Source organism: Pseudopodoces humilis, chromosome 2 (genome assembly GCF_049639895.1).
Source record: "Pseudopodoces humilis isolate 2021_Gansu_Grassland_sample_001 chromosome 2, ASM4963989v1, whole genome shotgun sequence".
In the NCBI taxonomy this organism is placed as follows: Eukaryota; Metazoa; Chordata; class Aves; order Passeriformes; family Paridae; genus Pseudopodoces; species Pseudopodoces humilis.
Window position 1 is genome coordinate 84,717,964 of NC_142201.1, and position 27,554 is coordinate 84,745,517.

Consider the following 27,554-nt stretch of genomic DNA (forward strand, 5'->3'; position numbering starts at 1 on the left):
GCATGCAGGAGCAGGGCACCAGGGAACACATACAAGTGACAGTTCCTGCATTCCTGTCACCGCTGCCTGCCCTGTAGCCAGGAAGAACCAAAGCAGAGGGGAAATACCCAAGACCAGGAACTTCCTTGCTATCGTGCCTAGCACATGCCTCCTTCCTTCCCTACTTGTGTCCTGGAGGAGTTACAAGCCCAGAGCCCAGCCAGGGAGTGTGCAAAGGCTGAGGAATGAGGAATGAGAACTGGGGGCAAGGAGGGATATGTGGGGGTGTCCTTGTGTCCCTGACATCACCCAGGTCCTGCTGTATGTTATTTTGGGATCTGCAGGCAGCGCTGCCACCTAAGGGCAATGGAGCAGGCAGCCCCTTGTGGATCCTTGTGCCCTCAAGTGGGACATGGCTTCCTAGAATCACAGAATGCTTTGGGTTGGAGGGGACCTAAAGAGCATCCAGTCCCAACCCCCCTCCATGGGCAGAGACACCTTCCACTAGACCAGGTTGCTCAAAGCCCCATCCAAGCTGGCCTTGAACACTTACAGGGATGGGGCATCCACAACTTCTCTGAGCAACCTGTGCCAGTGTCTCACCACCCTCACAGGAAAGGATTTCTTCCTAATATGTAATTTAAACCTGCCCCCTGTCAGTTTAAATTTATTCCCCCTTGTACCCCTTGACTTTTTCGCTTCTGTTGGCACAAGTCAATTGGTCTTGACTCCATCTTTAAGCCTAGTGTGAGTTGTACACTGTTGGCAGACAGTACAAGAAGCAATGAACAAGAGTATGTTTGAGTTGAGCTTGACAACACAATGGGATGGACAGGCCATATCTGGTTGGATTCTCTCCAGGTTTGAACTCACTTTTCCATGTTTGTTCACCTACCCAAAGACCTAATGTCCCCTGCCCCATTTGTGACTTGGAGGTGGCTTGTGTTGGGACAGGAATGTGGAGCTTTGAGCCCTGTACTCTGACCTGCTCTCCACCCATACATGCAGATGCAGGCTTTTCCTCTGTGCTCCCATCAATACTTTCAGCACTCAGTGTCAAGGAGCTCCTTCTTTTAAAACACCTATGTCCCATACAGATCCACTGGTTGCACACCTCAGGGGCATTTGGATCAGAACCGCCTCATCCTTTCCTTCCATTTTGTGAGTGTTCCTAACAAGGGAAACAGCTGTGGCTGCAGATTGACTCTGGAGGACAAATGCAGATGTCATATCTCAGCCCCAGGTTTGACCCAGCCTCGCTGGAATAGGTGGGGGAGACCTGGTGACACTAACACACTTTGCACCAGGCTCATGGTTAAACTTCAGGTGCATGCAGGCACCTTCTTGCCAAAGTCACAGTTCATTCCTTAGCCTTCCTGCCACTTTAAATTTGTTCCAAACTTCCCTGACCCTGGTTTTCCTGCTCCACAAACAGCAAGTTATTTTAAGATCTGACACTATTCAGCTTTTATTTCTGTGTAAACAATACCGGAGATGGAGTGGTATTGGCACAAAGGAGCGGATTGAGAGCAGTTAACTGCATGCTGTCTTTTTCCCCCTTTTTTCCCTCTTTCCCTCTGGAGATAAACTAGTTGAGGTACTGATGAGTCTGCTGAAGAGCAGAGCACCACTAATGACCTCGAATTTGCTTCCTAGAAGACAGAAGCAGGGAGAGATCCTTGCTGATCTCTACCAGCTGGTCAGGGTGTCCTTGCTGTGATTCCCCTGGCAGTTTGGAGAGGGAACTGATGCCGCTAAGAGTGAGACATGTTTGGGTGGTTGTAATCTGTCCAGTTCTAGGGAGAAAATTAAAAAATATGCCTAGAATGAGGCTAATCATTTGCACCCTGAAAGTGGCCATTTCTTTCCCTTGGTTCTCCAAGGAATTAGGACTGATGAGCTCAACTGTCCACTTTCTCCTAAAACTCACCCCCACCTGTCTCAGGATTGCTATCAAGGCCTTTGCTATCAAGCTGGATCTTCAATGATTTCATTTTCATAATTTCATTTGCACCAGACAATGATCAGCCCCTGCTATTCTTCCATACCTTAGTTCCCTTGCTGTACTCTGCTCTTCAGCTCTTCTGGGTTCTCAGAAACACGGCAGGACCAGTGTCAACACTGCAGTGCTGTGGTGGTCACTGTCCTTGATACCAAGAGGAAGTCTCCTGTCCATATAGGTGCCAGGAAAAGGACTGAGGCAAGGATGCAGAGGGTTTTAGCAAGGGAAAAGGTCTTAAGGTATCCACACGATTAGAAAACCAAGCCTCTGGCTTCAGGGCATCTGATGTAATCAAATCTCTGACATTTGCAATGCTTGGACCAAGACTTTCTTCACAGTTTGCGTTTTGGAAATTTAGGAATTTTTAGGATTTTCTTATTTAGATGTTTTTATTGTGACTGTGGACATTTTGAATACTTAAGACTGAAAAAAAATCCAGAAGATAATTGAGCCTTGTGCTTGCAAACCTATAACTCTACCATCCCAGAGAGTCCACTGGAAGATAAGTGTTTGTTGAGCCTCCTTTGACCATACCCAGCACTGATGGGAACTGTCGGAGGATGCAGCTGTTTGTGGGAGCACAAGGTTTATAGGCAAAAAATGCTCTTATCTCACTGCAAATAATAAAACCATCAACCAGCAGAAAATAAAATTTATGCTCAGCTTTCAAAAAGGACCAACGGTTCTTCTTGACTGTTTCCCAGCTGGCGCTCAGCTCAAGGGTATCCAACTGGCCTCTTCTGAAGATAAATGCAGAGCTGGAGGACTGGGGCCTTTGGGGAAAATCCTGCCCTTTCCTTGCCAAAGTCCCACTGGGTTAGCTGAGCTGAGGCTGGGATTTGAGCTGGGAGAGAAAGAAGAAATGTGTAGTTCAAGAGGTTTGAGGGTTTTTTTTAGAGCTAAAAGTATTTCCCAGCCTTTCCAACACAGGTTTCCTAGCAGAGATTGACAAGCTGAGTTCACATCTCAGCCTTGGACAGAGCTGTCTCCTGGCCTGGCACCCAGAATCAGAAACCCATTTAACATAGTTCTTTGTTTTGTAATTGGCTTTTATGGCTATGAGCCCTGTCAGATGAGCTCTGTGAGTTTAATGGGCACAGAGGAATTTTTAGGGTGACTTACTGACCGTGGAAAAATGAGCGTGGCAGACGGTATCAGCAGTGCATCAAAAAACAAAACCATGTAAAGCCCTTGGAAACAAAAACAGCTGATGGACTTGAAGTGACACTGTCTGAGCAGAACTGAGGGAGAGAGGCATTTTTGGGTGTCAGCCAGCTGAGAGGAAACTTGCAGTCAGATTCGCCTGCGTTTGTATTTCCCAGAGGGGTGTTGGGACTGTTGTAGCCCATGTGCCCCAGTCATGCACTTTGGGATTCATGGAGCTGCCATGAATCTGTGTCTGCAGAGTTTCTCAGGTGTTAGGGCAGGATACAGACCCACAGGTGGTTCCCAATACATAGGAACCAGCATGGGAAATGCAGTGGACAGAGATCCCCAAAATGCAAGTGCAGACAGGTTGGATGAGGGAAAAAAATCACCTCTTTAAAGAATAATTTTCTGGCAGTTTTTCACAATGTGACAATATTTTTTTCCCCCAGGTAAATGTATTTCCCATTTCTTACCTCCATATTTGCTGCTGTTCCCTCCAATGTTTTGAGAGGGACATGGTTTAATATGCCCTGTGCACTGCTTTGTAAAACCTGATAAAAGCCAGGACAGATAGAGACTCTCATTTCCTGGACTCCAATGCCTGTTTGTTTGCTGGTTTGTATTGCTTTATATTTCCAATTAAAATCAAGGCTGAGCAAAGGGAAAGCTTTCAAAAGCCTTTAAAGCCTCCAAGTGAAGGCACATGGAGCAGGAAGGAGACACGAAGCTGTCGATTCCTGTGAACTTTCCATGACACCAGTCAAGGTTTGTTTCCAGACTGATTCTTATTTATGAATGCAGCAGCATTTATTACTGATTTTATCTGTAAAGATAGCATTTCTTCCCTGGATGGTTTCTATGCCTCAGTTATAATTGCTGCCTGCTCCTCAAACATACATTTATGTATTGTGGTACAACACCAGAGCTGTAATATTGTCAATTGCTTAGGGCTGTGGGGCTTACACCTGATCCAGGGGCGGCCTCCTTCCACGGCCCAGCTCCCCCCAGGAAGGCTGGGAACATCTCATTGTAGATGTAGCCAAGAAACATGTCTTCTGCTATGTCAGGTGCTGCACAAGCACTGAGCAGAAGGGCAGTCTCTGCTTGAAAGGATTCATCACTGAGGCACAGTACAGATGTGTTAGAGCGTCTTTTCTCCTGCCTGTAGCCATTTGCTGCCTGAGGCACATCAGTGATGGTGCCTGTTCCCTCCAAGCTGGGAATGGTCTTTAAAGGGACACTTGGTCACAACTCCTGGAAAACCTGTTTAAAAATGAGACTGTCCAGGAAAATTATAAGTTATGTATCTCTTCTGTTCCCCACTTGCACACAGCCAGCTGCTTCTCAGTGGGATTCAGACATAGAAGGGAGTTACGGTTTCCACCAGGCATCCAAGGACCATCTTTGCCATTTTTCCATGCTTACAATCCCTGTAAGCCACAGAGGATGAAGCAAATTCTTAAAGATGTGTGGAAAAAAAAGTCCAGCCCCCCCAAAAAGCCAACAAAACCCACCAACCTGAGTCTTCATCCTTGGAGATATTCAAAACCTGTCTGGACACAATCCTGACCTGCTGTAGCTGCCCCTGCACCCCTCTGGGTAAAAAACCTTTTCCTAATATCCAACCTAAACCTCATGTCAGCACTTAGTGGGGATGTAGCTTCCTTTCATACTTGCTGGCTTCTTGTCACATGCCGAGGAATGTGACTTGTTAGCACCTTTGATTGATTGCCGCCCATTATATCTGTTTATTAAAATGGAAAATAACATTTCACCTCAAAAATTTCATCATGTGCTCTCTCGGTTCCACATGACCTAATCCCATCCCAGCCAGCACAGCTGCTTGTGCCAAGTTTTGGTATGATTACCTTCCATCGTTTCACTGCCAAACTGTCCCTGTGCTTGTAAGTCGTTGCTTTTGAAAGTAAACTGGAGTGACTCATTGCAATTGGTATTTTTCTTTATTTTTTTTTTTCCATAACTGACGATGAACCCTCTTTTTGAAGTGTTGGGCAGGTGTCTGGGCACTTGCAAATACTTCATCACCTGTGAAAGTGTAGTGAACTGTAGTTCCATCCTGTGTGCCTGTGTAGTTCCATCATGTAGTGCCTGTGGCTCCATCCTCACCTTCATCTCACGGCCGATCACCTGCCCTGCCAGGCACCACCTTGCTTGACATTGCTGTATGTGTAAACCCTCCCCTCGAGCCTGTGTGTGCTCTGCACAGTCTAAACCTTGATATAAAGCCTTGACGATGATAATTATTTTTGCTGGCTTGCCATGATGGTTCATATTGCTCTCCAGTGAGTCATGATGAAGTCTTTCAAATACTCACTTGAAATCCATAAATTCTGTGATGAATCTTTCTGCTGCTTGATGGTTGCTTTGATGATTAGTGTTAGGGTCAAAACCTGGTCAACACATGGTCTTCCAACTGAAAACAAAAAGGGAGCTTATTAAAAAAAAAGGGAGAGTGATTTTTTTGCATGGGCAGATAAGGATAGGACAAGGGGGAAGGGTTTTAAACTAAAAGATGATAGAGTTAGATTAGATGTTAGGAAATTCTTTACTTGAGGCTGGTGAGGCACTGGCACAGGTTCCTTGGAGAAGCTGTGGATGCCCAGATGGGGCAGTGTTTAGGGCCAGGTTGGATGAGGCTCTGAGCAACCTGGTCTAGTGGAAGGTGTCCCTGCCCATGTTGCACAGTTGGAATTAGGTGGTCATTAAGATGCCTCCCAACCCAAGGCATTCTATGATCCTATGAAAATTCTGCCTTCGTCTCTTGAGATTTGTCTGAAAGAAACTCCTGATAGAGCAGAAGATTGTTTCTCCCAGAAAGCACTGTGGTATCTCTTAAATCTTTACTCTTTTTTTTTACTTTTTTTTTTTACCTTTTTTTTAATTTTTTTTACTTTTTTTTAGGTATCTCAATCCCAGTTTATTGACTCTTGTGGCTTTTCCTCATCCCTGTGATTCTAAGAAAAGGGGATGGATTTGTGATTTTTATTTGAAGCCCATCGATGCTTTTACAGCTTTATTATGGTTTTTAAATACCGTTATATCTCCTCTTTGGCATCAACATAGCTCCTTCTGAGCATCTGGGGTCCTGTTGTGAGTCCAGAAACTCACTTCCACCATTTCTTCTACCTCTAAGAAGAACTCAAGAGTACAGACTCAGAAATGCTTTGAGTTTCTTTGGCACAATGTTGGAAGGACCACCCTGTCCTCTGCCTGCCAGTAACATATTTATGGAGGTAAATCTATGCTGTCCAAGTCCAGGGCAAACAGAGCTTTGTGTACAAAAAAATCCACTCACATCTCAGTGGTGAGAGCACATGCTACTGGTCTGGTGTCTTGTGGTGCCATCTGAAGGGAAGGCCAGCCCTGTGTTCACAGAGCTGTATGACGCAGTGGCTTGTTCTGCAGATAAAGTGGCTCAAAGAATTAGTGCTGCCATGACTGCACTCAGTCATGTTAGATAAGTTAAAATATTTGCTTTAATAAGGTTTATGAGTGATGAGGTGACGCACAAATAGGTTTTCCCTGCGGGTGCATTGCTGCATGAGTGATCCCTGTGAAGTTCTCGGCTGTCTCCAGAGCAGTTGTGGTTGGGAGATTGGAGCAGGCTAGCTTCCAGTCTGGTCTGGTCCCAGCAGTCCCTGCATTCCCATGGTCGTAGCCAAAAGCCATTATATCCTGGCTAGTTCTTCCCACCATCTCTGGAGAGAAATGGGTCTAATGTATTGTGTATTTGTCACCATTCCACTTTTCATCCCATAGATGAAGGATGAAGATGGATCTCACCCAGATCTGTCTCAGCAGCCAAATACACTAAGTTCAGACATGTGTCACATCAGTAATTAAAATCAAAAATTAAATAAATCCCACCCCTGTGAGGAAGAAGGAATGCTCAGAAGTTGCCCATATGGAGTCAGAGCAATCTGGGGAAATGCTGTCTTTGCATTATGTACCAGTGGAGCAGGTGACAAGCCCAAAACAAACTCCCTTTCAAAGGCAGTGAAAATTCAGCATCTTCTTTTTCACTCCCTCTGGTATTCATTTTCATACTCTTTCAGTGCTGATTTTGATTCACACCTTTTCATTCTGAATTTGAATGAATTTCAGGAAAAAACAAGAATTGCACTTTCACATCTAAAAAGCACACGATGATGATTTTCAGTCAAAGAGTGGCAATCTGCCCCCCAAAAATTATCCACTCTGATGAGAATGAATTGAAATACCTTGACCTTCTCCCTTTTTACTTAAAATTCACTTTTATCCTCTGAAGTTTTCATGTAATTTCTGGCTTCAAATGATCCCTTGGCAAGCTCCTATTTTGATTAAATGGTGTTTTCCAGCTGGACGATGTCATAAGATTTCCAGCTGGCCCTAAGCCAAGTGCAAAGCACTGGGTGAACCACCGGGCAAGAAGATGTGGATTTTGCTCTGGCTGCTGGTTCCAGCTGTGGTGGGTGCAAGGCTGGGTGAGCTGCAAGGGGGGTGATGTCACCTGCTGCTTCTGGCTTTTAAGAATGGGCTCACCTACCACACTGTGATCTGGTTTGAGCAAGGAAGAGGAGGGTGAGGAAAGGCTGAGTAAGCCCATGGGATGGTTCTCAACCCATGAGCAAGAATCAGAGCAGGGATGGTTTGCTCTGGTCTTTGGATGCCAGTGGATGTTTTGTACCCAAGTCAGGTGATCAATGCCAAAATCCAAAACTGTAACTGTGAAGGAGATTGTGATAAGTCTGCCCTATCCAAGTCTTCTGAGGACCTCAAGCTCTACATTATGCTCCATTGCTCCACCAAACACAGCTCTACTGCTGCTGTGTGTTAAAAATAACCACAAAACCAGCCTGTCCTTTAGTGCACAGGGTTCAAACAGCAACATCCATGCTGGGAGTTTGCTCTGCTTCTCAGTGCAGAAATATCCAGTGGGGAGAGACTTGCTTGTGCATGACCAGATGTGCCGGTGAGATGGAGGGTGTCCAGGTGGAAACACTCATGCACAGGGAAGAGGAAGATCAGAACATAAGATGGAACTGAGCTGATGTTGACCAAAGTCTACCAGGATGTTAAGCCCAGTGGGAGTAAAGACTCCAGCCCAGCTGCATCTCAGCTCTTTCTTGGGGTGGTCCCACAGGGGCACAAGCCATGGTGGATGGGGAATGTGGGGACAGGGACACTACTGGAACTGACCCTAACGCAAAATCGCTTGTGGGAGGAGCTGCTGGCCCCATATTTCTGAGTGCAAATACCACTCCAAAGTATTGCACTGCTTTCAGCCCACACCAGTTCTTGCCTTTGGCACAAGCTGCGCTCCCCACTCCCTGCCAAACCAGTACAGATGTTATAACACCCACCAGAACCCAGATAATTACAAACAGAATCAAAAGACTGGTCAGAGTTGTTTTCTTTTAATTGCCTGAACTCTCAGCCATTCTCAAGTGAGATGATTCCCACTTTCTGACATTGAATTCAAAGACATTTTTGTGGGACACGTTGCTAATACTCACTTTATGATTAGGGGAATGTCTAGAAGCCCCAACCAGGATGAGGATCACACCATGCCTGCTGATGTAATGGTTACCACAGAGTGAAACAAGTGCAGGGAAGATGAGTTCAGCAGCTGAGAAAACACTTTCCTGGGAAATTAGAGCTAATTTCTTACCAGCAGCTTTTCAGCCATGGCATTGCAAAGCTCAGCTCATTTTCAGACAGGTTTGGGGAGTGTTTTCAATGGGACAGAACCATGTGATCAGCTGGTGGGAGCAGGTCAGAGAACGCTGCAGGTCCTTCACATCCTAGATCCTCATGGGAGTTATTGCTTACCATGGAGAGATTGTGAGCAGCTGAGATAAAGGAAGCAGCAGCATTTCCTTTTGTAACAGAGGGAAGCCAGTAACACTTTCTTCTTGGTCTGTGCCTGTACAACCCTAAAGTAACAGGAGTGTGGTCCATGATGAGAAGCTTGGCTCTCTCAGACCAGTTGCAAACAGCCAGGTTTGAGTTTAACAGACAAGAGCTGACTGAGCATCAATGAAACCAGTTGTCATACATGTGTGCCCTGGGGCCACTTAGAAAGCATCTGTGGGGAGGAGGACCAAGGAAGCCTTCTCAGGATTTGCTCTACATAAGCCACATCATGTCTTCTCTTTTCCATCAGGATGCTTTGAGGTCCTCCTGGATGTGCAAGTGAATTTTGTCCTTGCACTTGTCATCACTGAGTGTTTGGGAAAGAGCTGACCAGCACAAGCCTGCCAGTCCTGATGGGATCAGGCTGTCTTCATGACTCTCCCCCCAGTCCCTGATGCAAAATTCCTTGTCTGCCATGCCCAGACATGAAAATTTCTATCTGACGTTATTCCAGTCCGTTTCTGGTTGCTGTGGAGACCAATTTAAATGAAACTCTAGTATTTTGAAAGAGAATATGAGTCGAAGTCATTTACCATGCAAGGTCCCATGCTAATAGCATTAGCATATTATTTGATTATGGTGATGTGTAGGGAATAAATTCCAGGTCCTTTTGCCATCTTTGCATCTTAAAAGAAGAGGAAGAGAAAAACCTCTGGGCTTTAACTGGTACTGAAGACCTTTACTGCATGTGAACTCCCGATCTCTGAATGCGTAAAGCTTTGGGGGTCACAGGCATTTTTAACCTCAGAGCAATGTGAATAGCTTGCTGCAAAGGACCTTTTCTTTCTCTGCTTCCACTGAGCACTGTTAATAGACTGTCTGATGGGCAGGACTCAGGTTTTTAATGATGGGCAGAAAAATCCAGGACTGCTTTTTGAGCTGTTTGCATTTTTCCTGGAGTGATGGTGTTGCAGAATCCATCAAGAGAGCGGCTGGGCTCTCCCATTCTTATCCTCCCATTGCTTATACAGGTTTTCACTTCTTGCGTTTCATCCTCTAATATCTCAAGAATGGGATTGCCTTCAGGATTTCTTCAGATGATCCCAGTATGTGGACAGGGTATGCCCATGCCCCTGAATGAAAAAAAAAAAACAAAACAAAAAACTAGAAAACAAACAAATAAACAAAAAAGCACATGGAAATCCCTTGCAGATAGGCTTGTTTTGAGAGAAAAAGCTACAGAGATGAAAAAGGGAAGCTTTCTTCCAGCAAGAAAAAAACAAAACCTAGTCAATCTCCACCCCTACAAGCATGTTTTCTGGAGCTGGACTGGCTCTTTCTTGCATTGACTTCCAGGCTGTTTTGTGGCTGCTTCAGGGTCACAATATTGTGTCCATGAAGGTTACTGACTTCTTCTGTGTCCTCTCTGGATTTTTGCAGGGCTGTATGCAATGAGCTCACCTGAAGCTGTGTGAAAAATGTGGAGCTCTACTGCATCCACCTGTGCCCATCTTGACCCCTTACCCCTGCACCACAGCTCCCACCTCCCTTTCCTTTTAACTCATCAGCTAAAATACCACTCACAGAGCAAAAATAACATTTATCTTACATAGAGGAGAGAAAAACAGAGTCAAACTCCTGCAGTTAGGTCCCATGCATGAGTGCAAATGCACCCATGAAGAAGGGGACTCTGAGAGGAGAAATTTGGGGTTGCTCCCTTTTCCCAAGCACTGCCTTGGTGAGCAGTGGTAATGCAGTCACATAACAGTGCTGCTGTTTTATTGACTCCTCGACAAACTGGGAGTTACAATGTTTCTTCCCCCAAGGTAAGGTGAGATCGAAATAAATTACTTCTGTAAAGAGCTGGGAATGGCAGTTCTTCTTTAATACAAAGTGCAAATATTTGGGCCTCTTGTGCGCTGCCTTGAATAGAAATGGTCCTAAATCATGCATAAGTAAAATGGGTTCAGATTTTCTCCTAGTGAAAGTTTTTCTCTGCTCTCCTGGAACATTAAAGACCTCCGCTCCCACTGTCTATAAAAAGGGCTATAAAATTTAAAGCGAGCTGTTAAGAAGCCCTGTCAGGGATTAGACCAGGATTCATTCTTTCTCCTCCATCCCTGCCAAGTGAGGCATGCACACATGTTTGCTCAGGCAAGGAGAGGTTCCCACATACTTGCTTGAAGTGAATGAAAAGATGATGAGGAAAATTTTGTTCAGGACCTAAAAGCAAGTTTTTCCTGGGCTGGGGGAAGTCAGTGGTGCACCAGCTTCTGGACTTTTTGATGACGTGTTGGACCGCAGCACTCGGGTGAGATGGTTCTAATTACACTGTAAAAAGTGTAATTTCCAAGGGAAAACTGGGTTAGGAGGTGCCAAAATCATTAGTCATCATCATGATCATCATAAATAGTAATAACCAAGTATAATAACCAATAATAATATACATTGCAATCCTCTGAAACAGGATGCCAGAGCTTCATGTCACACAGTAAGATCCTGGGACATCATGAGTCTGCCTCTGGGGGAAAAAATCCCTTTTCTCATATAAATGTGTCCTCTCTTTCTATAGCTCTTCATTTTCAACAGCTTCAAGTCTGTCCTGCAGCACTGGTCTCCACAGACTGCTTGTACCTCCAGACAGACTTGCTAAGGATGCCCCTGGCATCTGCCACAATCACATGTGCCACCCACAGACAGAAACCAGCTAATTCTACACATCCCCATTGACTTGTTTTTGCCATCTTATATACTTCCCCTGACAAAGGCAAAAATACCCACCTTGAGACCACTTTGTGTTTTTTACAGTTAAACCACATCATCTTTGCCCTTTTCCTCTGTTCCAGCCTTTTCTTTATCCCATTTAATCAGATGGGTTTTGCATGCCCTCAGCAGATTTGTTTTGCGATATCAGAAATGAAGATCCATGAGATTAGTTCCATGCAGCAAGCGAGGCCCAGCCCAGCCCTTGCTGCCCCCTGGGACTGTCCTTCACCCCTAGCTGTGGGTCACTGTCCCACTCCAGGGCTCTCAGATAAGGGTGTCCCACGTGGGATGCTCAAGGGCACACATAAGCCATGTCTGTGAGCATCCACATTCATCTGCTTTTATCTCCAAGCACTGATGCCCTTATAACAAAAATAAATAGGTGAACACCAGGCATCCCAGTCTGGCCAAATGTTCCAAGTATTGACACAAGTGTTGAGCTCCACCATCAAGTGGCAGATTTGCGCTTCAGATGGTAACTGCCATGTCCAGGACATGTTGATATGAAACAGAGATGGGTTGCTGTCACCAAGGGGTATTTCCCAGGGCAGGAATGGGATTTGGCTTCTGCAGCCTCATCTTGCAGAAGCAAACCTGTGTTTTCCAGGGAGAGGCATTGCATTGTTTCTGTTGCAGTCTGTCTTACTTCTGCCCATTTGTCCTTCAAAGAATTGATTACTGTTAAAATAAGTGATATATATAATGCTTTGAGGTCAGGATTTGATTCCTTTCCCTCTCTTCTCACTCACTCACTCTCCAGTACTGTGACTTTTTTCCCCCATTTCCCGTTCTTCTCCAAAGCAAATGCTCTCTTACTTTGCCACTATTCTTCAGTGGTTTCATACAAATGAAAAGCACTGACACTAATGGAGAAAGACGATACTATTTATTGTCATTTTTTTCTCACTGTCTCTCCCATAACTCTTTCTTGGGTAGTTCTCTCTATCCTCTGTCAAATGCTTAAATAATTGGGAGATTTCACTGTTCTCCATAGAGAAAACCTAAGGAAATTAGCATAGGCTAAGTATCATTTAGATGACTGAAATTGTATAACAGAAACCGTGCCCTCAGCACTCTGTGCAGCAGATCCTTGTCTGCAAAGGAGTGATGCTCCTCCTTTCCTTTGGCCAGTCTGTCCTGACCAGCTTCCCAAAGCAAATGGAAACAAGCGTCACAAACTGGAAAGTAAAAGCTCAAGAGCTCTGTGTCACTGTTGTCTCTCTACTCCTCAGCTCTTCAGCAGTCAGGATGAGGCTGTGCCCTGTCCTTGCTTCTGGGAAGCTCAGCTGCCCCTGCTCAGCACCCAAAATTCAGGCAGTGGTAAGAATTGGGGTGCCTGTGGCCATGCACCCAGCTCTCTGTTTTGAAGGAGGGGGAAATTATCCAGATCAGATGCTGTGTCCCACTAACCTTCTGGAGAAAACCTTTAGTGATCTGCCAAGGCATCCTTAGACTGATAACAGCTTGCCCAAGTGCCAACCAACTTGGAGGCAATAGGGAAAGCTGAGTAAATAAACCTTGCTCGATGCCATGCTCATCCTCATGGCATCCCAGGGCCTCTTGGCAGCACTGTGGTGTGTTGACTCATCCAGTGGACATGTTGTTTGTTCTCTTCCTGCCAAGAGAAGCATGTGGATGGCTTGTTTTGGTAGGGTTGTTTGTCTTGTTTAAATTATTTCTTGGTATTTGTGCTTGAGGAGAGAGCTGGCAGCAAAAGTGGGGATGCAGGGAGATTCCCATGAAGAAAATTCCCCCTCTTTTTGCTCATAAATGATGGAACTGCTCCAAAAAGTGAGGAAGACGATGGTGCATGACCATGATCTACTCTATGCCCTCTAGGGATTATTTCTAGTAGATTTCTACTATTCCCTCAATAAAGAGTCATTTGCCACAAGTTTTAACTGGCACAAAGTCAGCGGTGTGGTCCATGGTACTTCGTGGCCAGAGCAGATTTGAGGAGCTCTTGTCTGTGGAGCTCTTGGACCAGCCCATGCCAGTTTGGTGTTGGGGATCATAGGAATTTTGTGCCACTCAGAGATGCCAAGTAAGTCAGGCACCTTTGCTGCTATCAACAGGAGCACAGGAATTTATCCACAGTATAATTTGAAGATAGAGAGAGTTGCAGTCTTAGCCTCTGCCTTCAAGCAGGGAAAGCTGATGTTGTGGCTCTGGTGGAAAAGGACATTCAGAGCAACAGTTTCCAAAGGAGGCTGAGTTACTATTTTGCTCAGATAAGCCCAGGAATACTGTGTGGAGCTATGTGCACACAGCAATAGTCGAGTGCTCTGAGCAAGGGAATTCAGAACTGTCAACAAGGAGGGAATTACCGCTTTGGGGGATTGAAAACATTCATAAAAAATTCCTGGCTCCCAGCCTAGTCCATCCCATTGCTGGCTGTGCTCACAGTTGTGGATTTTTGCTTTGAGGATGGATTTCCAAGTTTTTTTCCCCACTTTGCTGAAACACATGGACAAAAAGGTGTATCTTAACCTGGACTAGCAAGTTCCAAAAGCCTTCAGCCAAAGGCCACTGACACCGTGGGGTTTTGCAGGGCTGTGCTGGTTTTTCCCCACAGAGCTGCTGGCTTCTTGCAGGGGCCAGTGCAACAGCTGTAGCCTGAGCCCAGCAAGATGTATGTGTATAAATCTTGCTGCTGACATTGGATTTTAGCTTGTGGCCGTCCAACAGTGCCTTTTCCAGACCGTGAGAGTCCAATTCCCCAAACTCAGAGGAGAGCTGGCCAGGAAACGTGGGGTTAAGATGACACTTCCCACATGGCCCCACTACATAACTTTAACTCTGTCCCCCCTGGGAATGGCAGTAGGAACTGCACAAGATCTTATCCCTTCTTGGCTGTACTTGACACATTCCCTCAACATAAACTCAAGATATCAACATCAAGCCAGAGGATTAGAGGGTTATGTCTACACTGTTAAATGAAGGAGGGCCCTGGGTTTATCCATGGCCCCAAGGTGGATGGCCATGAGGGATTGAGAATCATCATTCTTTTTGGCTTGTGGAGAGACTGAGTTGAGTATCTTTGGTCATGATGCAGGTGGGACCGATGCCTGGAGGCATCCAGATGGGATCCCATGGGGATTGTTCACTAAGAGCTCTGCGTGGATTTGGGAAAGGAGTGTTTGTCCTCATTGCTTGGCAGCTGGGCGCTGCAGCACGGCAAGTTAAAACGTCTTTGGGATCTCTGGCTCGTATTCATCCTCTATGCCTTACCCTCATGGGGATCTGTCTGCATTTCAAGTTCACATGGTGCCCTGATTTTTCCCTTAGCGTGTGCTAGTATGCAGATACTGTTCTCCTGCCATGATTTCCTTTCTTGCCTCCTTTCCTGCCCTCCAGCAGGACCTGCTGTCAGTGTATGACCTGGGCACATGAGCTGTCCTTTATTCTAGTACCAAAAAACTCTACAACATAAAAAATCCAGACCAATCTTGGCAGTCTCCTTCAACAGGATTTATCTTCCCAGCACTTGCAATACCCTCCCAGCCCTGCAAAGCAATCCATCTCTCACCTACTATTATGGAGTTCATCTCACAGACCTAATGGAGTATGTGAGTCCTGAATTGGCTCCCACTAATGCTCTTGGTGACTGGGTCGCTGTGGGAAGCAAGCTGGGAATTCATTTTGAAAATCAATGAGGATACCAATAGAGCGGCTTTCCCCAGGGAAGTGCATGCTTTTAGCAGACATTGCCTCCTGCCCCCCTTCATCCCCCATTTTCATGTATGTGTTTGGAGTAACCGTGGAGTAACTCATTCTAATTTCAATGAGTGCATCTTTTGTGCTGTGTTCTCCGGTTTCCTCAAATCAGACTGATTTTTGGGGAAAGATTAAGGTCTCCTGGCAGTGCAGAATGCCAGGGCTCCCTGAAGTGTTACAATTTGGAGTTGCTGTGCCCTGGGGTGTTGCTGGGGACTGTCTCCTCTCTGCAGCCCCATCTCTCCCTCAGGCTGTGTTAGCACAAATAAATCAGTGTTATTTCTAACTCCTGCGTGTATTTTGCCTTGCCATGACATTTTGACGCAATGGCAAGTGCAGAGCCTGCAGGGATAGTGTGAGAGGACAGCTCAGAGGGACCCCAGCGCAGTCCAGTTCATAGTTGTCCCCGGAGGTGACCTTGATGCTGGAATGGGAGCACACCACCAAGCTGTCATCCTCACCATGCCCAAAGAGTCCTGGCCAAAGCACGGTGTCATGGGCAATTCTTGCTGGTGATTCGGGAGGTGGCAAGATGGGGTTCCTGAGAGGCACTTTGGGTGCAGCACCCCTATTTTTGATGGCAGTGTGGGTTTGGGGTCTCTCATCCTGGCTGATCTCAAAGCACTCAATTTGGAATTTTCATAGCTCTCAAGATTCCTTTTCCAGTGGGAATCATTCTGCACTGCTATGGGATAAATATTTAATAGGAATGAGGGTCAAGACACTCTTTTGTCCGAGGACACCGAGATGGCCATTTACTCCCATGAAGAGCCCCAGGGGATTTTTAATGCCCATGCAAAAAAGACAGGAATCAGAGTTTTAAGCTGTCATCCCCCACCATTAATGTCAGTGTTAAATATCGATCCTTTCTGTGTTTAGCACAAACCAAACAACACAGTCAAGCCAGGCTCTTTGGCTTTTATTAATGTATTTTTTGTGCACCAAGTGAAGTTTGCAGCAGCACCAGGGAAAAAATGTAACAGCAATGAATGAGCAGCAGACAGATTGATTTTGTTTCTTGACGTGATTCAGAAATTGGTGAAAATTCACCCTGTGTGGATCTTTTCCTTTTCCAAGCCACGACAGCCACTTTATAGAGAACTCATTTCTCTGTAACATAAAGGAATCAGGTGCAATATTTCTGGTAGGATCTGGAATTTGAGGAAAGGAGTAGAAAAAAAGAGGTTGGTAATCCATAAAAAGTCACTCATCCTTGTGTTGGAGCATGGATACCTGAAGTCAGATTTGAAGAGTCAGTGAACATGGTGTCAAGGAAACCAGAGATCAATCCCAAAATTAGTGGTGGCTAGAAAATGCGTGGATTTCTCCTTTTTGTTGGGGTTTAGGTTTTTTCTGTGTTTTGTATCAGCACCAGATAAATGTAAATCACATTTATTATATGAAGGGTGACTTCTGCGAACCACAGTGAGTGAAGTGGTTTTCACATGTCAGGAGTGCATGGAAGGGCTTTTGTGTGTTCTTCTGCAACCAGAGATGTGTCAGCATTTCCAAAATATTCTGCAGCTTGTGGGTTCTCTGGGTGTTTTGGTTTTGTTTTGGCTTTTTTGGTTTTGTTTTTTGTTTTTTTAGTGGGAATTTACAGCTTGGCTGTAAAAATTCATCTGTGGTTTGAATTCACGAAGCACATTTATAAGAGGGCTGGAGTAGCTGGGTGATTATTCCTGACCTCTGGGATATTCTCCATTGAAATTAATATTTTAAGGTCTGTTTCTCCTTGAGCAGGGGAGTAGGCACTACGTGTCATGCCTTGGGTCTGCATCCCTTTTTATTCACAGAAAACAGCAGCAACTCTCTTGTGGTCACAAAATCAATACAGAATTTGGAAACATGAGAATATTTTTCATCTTTGCTGTCATTATGTCCATCCAGATTCCCACCCCATTCCTCAGTTAACCCAAGTGTAAAGGGATAGCAGTGATGCTCTTACACAGAGGGTTGGAGGTGACTTTAATCAAATCTCACTGCGGTGTGAAAGCTCCTCTCTTTTAAATCAGGTTTTAACAACCCACTGAGCGCCCCATGAAATGGGTTGACATCCTGCAGACATCCCAGCAAGCCACTATTTTGTCACTATGTGACAAAATATTATAAAATTATGAAATATGATTTATGATAAAATATGCTAATTTTTTCTTTCCATACATGGCACCTATAGTTGCAATTGCTCTGACTAAAGCTGAGAGAACCACTTGGAGCCATTAGCAAACTGACCTCTCTAAAAGCCAGAGTATTTACATAAGGAAAACCCTGGGAAGATGGGATGTGGGGTAGCTACATCTCCCACTCACAGGAGTGTTTTTTCCCTGCACAGACACCCTGAGGAGCATCGCCTCCATGAACCACGCCCCGCGCTCCTCCCCAGCAGAGCTCAGCAGTGCCAGCCACCACCTGCTGCGAGAGCGCAAGTCCTCAGCGCCGTCCCACTCCAGCCAGCCCACCCTGTTCACCTTCGACTCACCTGCCAGCCACCTCCAGAGCACCCTGTCTGCCAGTGCCCCCCAGGACTACCTTTTCCTCCATCAATGTATGAGCAGAAAGTCAGAAAATGCAAGGTATTGTAGCCCGCCCACTCGGGAACAGCTGAGGGGAGGTCTGGGTGGGAGTGGCTCAACCCACCTCCATCCTTGGAGGTCTGCAAAACCTCAGGAGAAAGTCCTGAGTGAGTGTCTCATCTCATCATAGTTGGGAGAAGGTCAGGGTGGTGACCTCACAAGCTCCCAGCTTTCCTGGCTTTTCTGGTGGTGTTAAAAACTGGCTGAATGGCCAGACCCAGAGGACAGTGGTCAGTGGCATGAAGTCTAGTTGGAGGCCAGTCACTAGCAGTACCCCAGGGGTCAGTATGGGATCTGGTTCAAACGGACATGAAGTTGCTGAAGGGCTGGAGCATCTCTCTTAAATGGTAAGGCTGAGAGAGCTGGAGCTGTTCAGCTGGCATTGTGAGAAGGCTCAGAGGAACCTCCCCTGCAGGGAGGGTGCAAAGGGGTCGGAGCCAGGCTCTTGTCAGTGATTCCCAGTGCCACAGACCAGAGGCCATGGGCACAAACTGAAACACAGGAGAGCCCATCTGAACATCAGGAAACATTTTTTTTCACCGTGAGTGTGACTGAACACAAGAGCAGGTAACCCAGAGAAGTTTAGGAGTCTCCCTCCTTGAAGATATTTAGAAGTTGTCTGGGCACAACTTTTGGTTGCCCTGCTTGAGCAGGGGTTTAGACCAGATGACTTCTACAGGTCCCTTCCAACCTCAACCACTTTGTGATCCTGCAGGCAGGGCCCTAATTCCTGCCTTTAACCAGAAAAAGGACAAAGGGATGGGCAGGGTTTGCACCACTCTGCCATTCACCTCTTCCAGAGCTCACTGGGCTTCGTGGCAGTTGGTGGTGCACGGCGTGGGATTGCTGAGCCAGTGACAACTCCCTGCCTCCAGACCCAGCCAGTTGCCTTAAATAGCGAGGAGATTTTTTGACGTGAAGAGTTTTGGCTCGCAGGAGCGGGCGAGGAGGGAGGGAGGGAGAGACAGTCGGAACCCAGCTGGTGTGGAGTGAGAGCAGAGCTCAGGCTGCAGCATCCACGGGGCTTTCCTGCTGCAGCTGACTTTCCCTACTTGGAAAACATCAACAGAAAAGGGCTCAGAAAAATTAACTTCAGATGGAGTTAATGGAACAGTGTTTAAAAAAAATGGTCCTCTCACACTCCAGCTGTGAGGATACCTAAAAGCCACCCTCTGAGAACTTGAGCAGGGCTGGGACCTGAAAGGAGAAGAGAGCAAACACCAGTGCTTTGGTGAGCAGAAGCAAACTGGCCAGTGGTAGCTTCTGCAGCTGGGCCAGAAATAATCATCTGATCAATGCCCAGTGCATGGGGCCAGGCTGCAGGACTGCTGGGAATCCCTGCCCTTTCTGCTCTGGAGCTCTTACTTTACTCATCCATAAAATGAGGGTAATAGTAGCTAATTGGCAGGCAGTGCAGAATAATTAACCCATGAGATGTTTCAAGTCCTCGACCGAAAATACTCTGACAGAACCCAAACCACTGAGGTCCAAAGGTGGCAGGGATTCATTTGTCTTATCGCAGCATCGCTTGCTTTTTCCCCTAAATAAGCCCTATTTCTGAGCGCCATCTCGTGCTGGCTCCATGAAACAGAGTCCCTGTTGTCACTGCAGAGCATCAGCCACACCAGAGCAGTGTAAACCAGCGTCTCCCAGCTTTTCCCATAGGGCTGGCACTTCCCCAGTGATTTGCCACGGCTGGAAACTGTCCCCATAACCATTTCACTTTCTCACACCACAATGATTGATACAGGGCAGAGCTTTCTTCTGTGGGCAGGGTGTTTATATGGGGCTGGCTGAGCCCTGACTGGGAGAGTGTGGTCCCCAAAAGCCTGACCCAGGTAAGGGATAAAACAGGGATAAAACAGGGATAAAACAGGAGATGAGGTACCTTGAGGGGAATCAGCAGAGGAGCAGTGGCTGGCCAGCAGTTGTTAGAGGCCCGAGATCTCTGTGCTCAAGCCCCTGTTCTGGCGAGTGTCCCCAGGCATGACCACATGTAAATCGAGGAATCATTACCAAAGCATGGATCTAGTGACCACACTGCCCTGCTCACCCTGGAGGACTCAAGGGCTTTTACAAATCTGAAATTAGCCCTGAGGTTCATTCCTCCCCCTGTGCACGTCAGGGCTGCAAACCCCAGATCCCAGCTGGGGACTTCTATTACCTCCCCAGTGCTTGTCCTGCAAGAGGGCAGGATGATGACATGGCTGGAAACTTTGAAATAATCCCCATCAGGAATTTTCTGCAGGCCTTCTCAAACACATTTGCCAGGCAAAGGTGAGATGAAGTCTCCCTCCTCTACTGCAGATGGGTGGTCAAGGCACGATGGCAATTCTGGCAAATTGGCACTTTGTAGCTGTGCCCTAGGATGTTGCCAGCTGATCTGCAAATTGCCCTTTTGGAGCAATTTTTATCTGGACAAAAGGCTCATTCTTGCCTATGGCCCTGGAGTGCATGTACCTCTCACTTACGACAGAGTCATTTTGATGGTGTTTGAGGATTAAGTGGCTTGTGGGCGTGGTTGGAGGGGTCTGAGGTGTTCCCCTGGCCCTGGGGTTGGGCAGTGTAGGTCAGTAAGGTGATAAACCGAGGGAGCAGAGCTCTCTGCACCCAGAACCAGCTCTCCCCCCACTTCAGCCCCTTTCTTCCCTCCCTCTGCAGGAGTGCCAGCTTCTCCCAAGCCACAAGGTCTGCCTTCTTTATGCGGAGTGACACTGCGGTCCAGAAGCTCTCGCAGGGCAACGGGCACTGCGTGAACGGCGTTGGTGGGCAGCTCCACGGCTTTTACAGCCTGCCAAAACCCAGCCGGCACAACTCGGAGTTCAGGGACAGTGCCTACGACCTCCCGCGCTCCTTTGGCTCCTACACCCACCCCAAGTCGAGCCTCACCAGCTCCGAAACTGATAATGAGGAGGTCTACACCTACAAGACTCCCAACAACACCCTATGCAAGGAGTTTGGGGAGCTCTCCACGGACTCCTATGACATCCCTGCCACCCCACTCTCCATCTACCAGATCCCCAGGACATTTACACTGGACAAGAACCACAATGCTCTGGCCATGGCCGCCAGCGACTCACCCGCTGCACCACCCCCACGGCCCCCGAAACCTGGGCAGACAGAGCCACGGTGGGGCAGTCCACCCCAGCGGCCCCAGCCTGGTGAAAATTTAGGTCTCACCCCCATGGCAGCCACCATTCCCCGGAGAAACACGCTGCCAGCAGTGGAGAACAGCAGACTGCACCGAGGTGAATTTGGCAGGGGGCGGACCTGGGGGTGTCTTTGTGGTATCCAGCAGCCTTGGGTGGATCAGTCCCACTGGACTGTGGTAGGGCTGAGGTGCAGGTGGCATCAACCAGGGGGTTGAACACAGAGAAGCTCTCCCCAGCCAGGATCTGGCCCTGTTTTTTGCATTCAGCAGGCATGGAGAGGCATCTGCAGAGTTCTTCCCACCAGAGCTGCTCAGCCGGCTCTTGGCTGTGTTGTACCTGGAACCAAAACCCCAAACATGCTTGCTTATGCAGCCCTTCACCAGATTTTTGTTATTTTGGCCATTTTTAGCTTACCTTTACTTCAGTTCGTAACCAGATTTATCAGAACATACTTCAGCCTGGAGCTGCCTTGGTTTTGCATATTTCCAAAACCCAGCGTGCCCAGTGCAGCAGAGCCACAAGTGCCATTGGCCATGGGTGGGCTGTAGGTGTGCATGCCCTTTCCAAACCTTGTGCCTAGGATGAGGTAGTTGCAAAGTAACTTAGAAAAGGTGGCTGGAGAGAAAATACGCTGTAAATTATACACACAGCTCTCTGAAATGCTGCTCCCATCTACTCCTACCTAAATGCCCACACTTAGACTGAGATCAGATCCACGCTTAGCAGGACAGACTGGCCTAAGAGCTTAGCACCCATCCTCCTCTTACTGGAGGCTGCCAGCCTTTACATTTACTGAGCAAGCTCTAACAGAGCTCCCCCTTAACCCAGTTTTGTCACCATGATCTGCCTTATCTGACACCTTTACCCCTGGGATTTTGCAGGACTTCGACAGAACAGGGTTAGGTCTGCACGGCAGATTGTGCAGTTGTGCTGATGCATCAGGGTGATGCTAATTGGGAAGGAGCATAGCAGAGAGCCTGTAACGAGCTAAAGATCACATCTTCTCATCAGCATCTCAATCAACAAGATCAGATACTGCCCTACCCATGCCTGGGTTTTGTTTTCAGGGACCCTTTTTAATTAGCAGTTGAGATGGGACACGTGCATTTGTGGTTGTGTTGCAGCTTCTTCTTGTGAGACGTACGAGTACCCCCAGCACGGGGGCAGCAGCGCTGTGCAGTCAGTCGAGTCCATGAACGATGGCTACAACTCCTACCTGGTGAGTTAGCCTTGGAGTGGGCCACCACACGACAGGCACCACTTGTACCTTACAGATTCAGAGACAGGCTGGTTCCAAGGTGGCCTTCACAGCCCAGTCCTGCAGAGCTAAGTCAAGAAGGGGTCTAATTAGTGGTTCCAGTTTAAAGATGGTGACCTGCAGAAAACAGATGGAGTGGCCACCACCTAACCCAGGTGGTGCAGAGCTTTGCTTCCACACAGTGTATCTGCCTGCAGCTTTGGCCCAAAGAACAAACTACCCAAGAGTTTGCCTTCTTCCTGAAAGCCTGGGATGTTGCTGAGCTAAATTTTGACATGTTGCCAGAACAGCCTCTTTTGTGCACTTTCTAAGATTTCCTGAGATGGAGATGACATTACAGCAGCCTTTCACACTGCATTTTAGTCATGGACAGAGACTAGGGAAGAAAGACTTTCCAGATTAAGCATGCTTCTCCAGTTCACTGTGATCATGAGGAGATGCTCAGGTTTGGGTGATAAAGACCTTTCTGAAAACTCAGGATGTTGCAATGTCCTGGAAACAAAGTAGGTAGAGCCTCTCAGTGCAAACTGATGGGCAAGGAGGCAACAGATCATTCCTTCCCTCTGTGTTTAGATTGCAGATTGAGTCTCCCCTCAGGTATTGTTTGGTTATGATGAAATGAAGGGTTTGTAGTGGATGGCGTTGAGTAGTGCCTGATGCTCACAGCACATCCTCCCACTTGTCCCCCAGCAGGCCAAGGCAGCGGTGGCCCGCTCCCACAGCACCGATTCCGAGGACAACTACGTCCCCATGAACCCTGGTTCCTCGCCCCTAATCCACGCTGAGAAAGCCAACGACAATGCCCAAAATCTCTACATCCCCATGAGCCCTGGGCCGCATCACTTTGACCTGGTGGGGTTGTCCTCAGCCACCCTTCCCGTGCATAAAGGAGGAGCCGTGGCCCAGTGCCACAGACGGCTGAGTGAAATCCAGCCCCCGCCAGTCAACCGCAACCTCAAACCCGACCGAAAAGGTAAGAACAGTTGGTTGTGCACAGATCTTCCCATGAAGATCTTCTTTTCCCTTCTATTCTCTTCATACTTCAGGCTACATCTGTGAAGTTTTGTCCAGTCCTGGGTGGGGTGTGCTTTGCTACTGCCAGTACAGTCAGACCTTCAGATGCCACTCATCCCCTTCCTCTTTCAGGAGCTCTGTAGTGCAAGTGTAGCTTTCATGGTGCTTGAGCAGTCCATCTCAAACCCTTCCAGGCCTTTACAGGAGATGCATGTCACAGGCAGGATTTCACCCCCTTGGCCTGCACCCCTCCCTGTGCTCCACCCCAGAAGTCTCAGTGTTGTATTCAGATGACACAAATTTTTCCTACAGTATCCTACTGGCTGGTTCCAGGCAGTTTTTCCTTGAGGGCTTTGCTGACATTCTCCAAATCTCTCCCTAATCCATTGTCTGACAGGTGGCCAAGGAGATCCTGAGGATGAAAGCTCCCATCTCTAGGGTGACACCACCCAACCCCATGAACACTCTGTTCAAGGACTGGCGTTGGAGTGTAACACTCTTCCACCTAATGAACCATCCATAATGAGAAAAGCTTTCACACTACCTTGCAGATGTTCTTTCCCATTTCCTATGGAAAACCACTCCACACAGAGGCATCTCAGGCCTGGCAGAGCCTGGTCTTGTCCCCATCTAATGCATTAGTTACCACAGCTATCTAATGAATGGTTTTGGGGTTTGGGCATTTTTAGCAGATCTCCATTCCCTGTAAGGCACGTTCCCCTTTTGGGACCATCCATCTACTTTGGGGCTGTGGAGCAGAGGGAGAAATTCACTGTTTTCTCCCAGTTCTGGTGTAAATGAGCACAGGAGTTCTGGTTCAGAGTATTTGTCATCATTAGGGAGGGCTGTGGGGCTGATCAGTAAAATGGGAAGTAATCAACAATCTGTTGGGGACACTCTCATGCCAGTCATGGATGCTGAATTGTAGGAACATGCTGCCTCTGAATAGTCTTTTTCCCTCCCCAGCAAAGCCATCACCGCTGGACCTGAGGAACAACACTGTCATTGATGAACTTCCCTTCAAATCGCCAGTTACAAAATCCTGGTCCAGGCCAACGTGAGTAATGGCTGGGGGATGAATTCTTGCTTTGCTCCAACAGCAGCTCTCTGGTCTCATTCTCACTGGTGTCCACATGTAGGCATGCTGTCACTTTTGCCATGGATTAAACATTCCCCACATCACAGCTGGTGGCAGGAGGATAAATTCATTTTGATTGGGATTTCACATGGAAGTCCAGCATGTGGCTAACAAGCTAATTAATATCCCTTGAAGACATTTCCTGTTTCTGGGATCTGACCACTACTGGAGAGCCATTGCTCCGACCTGAGACCTGTGGTCCACCATGATTCATGATGCAGCTGAGCCAGACCAACTCAGCCACGCTGTGTGGGGGGCATGATTTCACATCCAAGCTATCCCCCCCAAAACCCCACTGTTGTCTCAAAGCATAGGGTGACTCTCAGGGTCTGACCAAGCCGTGTTTTGATTGCCTTGAAAGCAAAGCTTAGCCTGAAGGAAGTCTGCAAAATTAAACCAAAGCACTTCAGAGTTACGTCTGCCAGCCAAAAATAACAGGATTCGCACAATTCAGCTCTGCTACTAATTCATGGTCTGATGTTGTCCAGTAAAAGGCAGAAGCAAAGCTTGGCTGTTATGACTCCTCTAATAAATTGGATTGTGTGGAGACTGACTGCAGGGCATGAGTGCTGTGTGCTGAAATCACTGCGCTGGGAAGCAGTGAGCAGGCTTTGATTGACAAGAGGTCTGACCCTAGAGAAGCTAATGGATTTTTCCCCTATCAGCTAATCATATGACCCTGCTTTACTGAAAGGCAACGAATAGCTTTTTGAGACACACATTTTAATGCCAGAAGCTGATTTCATTATTTTGTTTGGTGTAATTAGATTTGGCCAGCTGAAAGCAAGACAATTCCTCAGAGGATTTGTTTTCCGGCAAAAAGTTTGGATAAGACCTGTACAGTAAACAAATCCTGTAGCTGTGGTGAGGCTGGAGGTGAGAGGCTTTACCAAGGCTGCCCCTCCATCCTCCACAATTAAATGTTTCCTGTGAAATGAAAGAGTTTGTGGAATCTGATTTGTGTAGATGAGAGCAGGAGAGTTACGGGTACAGAGCAAGCAAAGTGTTACTAAAAAATTCTAGAAAGAAAAAATTGAGGAGACCAAACCCAGGAATTTCCGACCCATGGAAAGGACAGTCTGGAGAGCCTCAATGCCACCAGCTCTTCTTCATGCCCAGATTGCATCACAGTGATGGTTGCAGGCATCAGGGGCTGCCCTGTCCCATCCCTCCTTGGTGAAGGACAAGCAGGACCTGCAGCCATCAATAACACATCAACCCTTGTTCTTGCAGCCAGACCTTCAACGCCGGCTCTCTGCAGTACTGTCGCCCTGTCTCCTCCCAGAGCATCACCAGCACTGACTCGGGAGACAGCGAGGAGAACTACGTGGCCATGGTAAGGGCCCCACAGCTAAGACAGATGGTCCTGGCAGGACATGTACTTTCCCCAGCTCGGCAGATGCATTCCTAGCTCATGACGTGGAAGTGCTCAGATAGCACTGTGTGCAGTACTTCCTTATGTGCATCCCTAAATGCACAAAACAGGGTGTTTCCTTCTGAGAACGACTTGTCTCATTGGAGTTTTAAATGTGTATGAGAGCAGAAACATGTATCGCCTACTTTGCCAGGAATTAAGAGGGGATAAAAATTTATATGGACTGTCAGGGTGTATTTTCCTAATTAAAGTTGCTTTTTTTCAATTTTTTTCCCCTAATAGCTGCTGACATCATGCTTCTGTGGGAGCAGGGGCTATCAGAGAAGTAGCAGGGAGTGGCACTGCTTACAGGGAGGGGATTTTGTCTCTCTTGGTGAAGCTACTGACTTGAAGCATATTTTTGAGGCTGTGTAACTAATAGGGTAGAGGAAATCTGTGCTCTGTGCAGCATGGTTGTGATTAGTGAAGATCCCAGAGCTGGCCCGGCCTCTCTGAGGTGTGGTTCCTGGGAAATGCTGAAGCCCACATCTGTTGTCAGGCATACGAATCAAATCAGCAGAAAGGCAGCAGAGCTGCTCTGAAGCATGAAATCAAGAGCATGAGCTTGAAATACTTGTTAGCCCAATATACAACATGTATAGTATCCCAGCAGTTCTTGCACATCCTTGTCCCAGTGGCAGGTGAGCAAATCCCCAGGATCTTTTAAAGGTGCCTCCAACATGCTTCATTACTGGTTTTGTGTTAATTTCCTTTTCCCTTTCTTCCTTCCCATTTTAATCCTCATTATCTCTCCTGTCTCTTTCCTGCATTAGCAAAACCCCATTTCTGCTTCTCCTGTTCCTAGTGGCACCAACAGCCCAGCACCCAAAAAGAGTTCAGGGAGTGTGGATTACCTGGCCCTGGACTTCCAGCCAAGCTCACCAGGGCCACACAGGAAGGTAAGGGGGCTTTTATAAACTTCTGATTAAAAGTGATGCATATTTAAGGGCTTCTGTGCACATTGGCAACAGCATGGTCCAAAGCCCTGGACTGTGGTCTCAAGAATCTCTGTGCTCAGAGCACTGGAGCACCTCTGCTATGGAGACAGGCTGAGACAGGTGGGATTGTTCAGCCTGGAGAAGGAAAGGCTCCAGGGAGACCTTAGACCATCTTCCAGTGCCTAAAGGGGCTACAAGCGAGCTGGAAGAGGGACTTTTTACAGTGACACTACAAGGGGTAGTGGCTTCAAACTGTCAGAGGGCAGGTTTAGATTAGATATTAGAAAGAAACTCTTGGCTGTGAGGGGAGTGAGGCACTTGAACAGACTGCCCGAAGAAGCTTTGGTTGCCACATCCCTGGGAGTCTTCAAGGCCAGGTTGGATGGGGCTTAGAGCAACCTGGTCTAGTGGAAGGTGTGTCTGCCCATGGCATGGTAGCAATGAGATGATCTTTAAGGTCCCTTCCAACCCAAACCATTCTATGACCCACTGCTATATTTACTCTAGGTCAAACTCGGTCTCTCTTGCATGTCTGCAGCTTTGCTGGAAGCGCAAAGCAGAAGCGTGGATGTGCAGGGTTCAGGGATGGTGATGAGAC

The 27,554-nt window shown here is 47.2% G+C and overlaps 1 protein-coding gene across 3 annotated transcripts in view; it reads left to right on the forward strand.

Annotated features, from left to right (window-relative positions):
* Positions 1 to 27,554, forward strand: part of GAB2 (GRB2 associated binding protein 2) — a 93,837-nt gene that overhangs the window by 58,613 nt on the left and 7,670 nt on the right. Inside the window, exons 3-9 of one of the 3 annotated variants that reach the window (XM_005516150.3) lie at positions 17,802 to 18,042; positions 20,704 to 21,290; positions 22,319 to 22,413; positions 23,143 to 23,425; positions 24,433 to 24,523; positions 25,838 to 25,940; positions 26,792 to 26,917. In XM_005516150.3, coding sequence (XP_005516207.1) covers positions 17,802 to 18,042; positions 20,704 to 21,290; positions 22,319 to 22,413; positions 23,143 to 23,425; positions 24,433 to 24,523; positions 25,838 to 25,940; positions 26,792 to 26,917 — 1,526 coding nt within the window. The remainder of the gene's footprint in view (positions 1 to 17,801; positions 18,043 to 20,703; positions 21,291 to 22,318; positions 22,414 to 23,142; positions 23,426 to 24,432; positions 24,524 to 25,837; positions 25,941 to 26,791; positions 26,918 to 27,554) is intronic. The other 2 variants (XM_014249591.2, XM_014249586.2) reach the window with 2 other exon arrangements.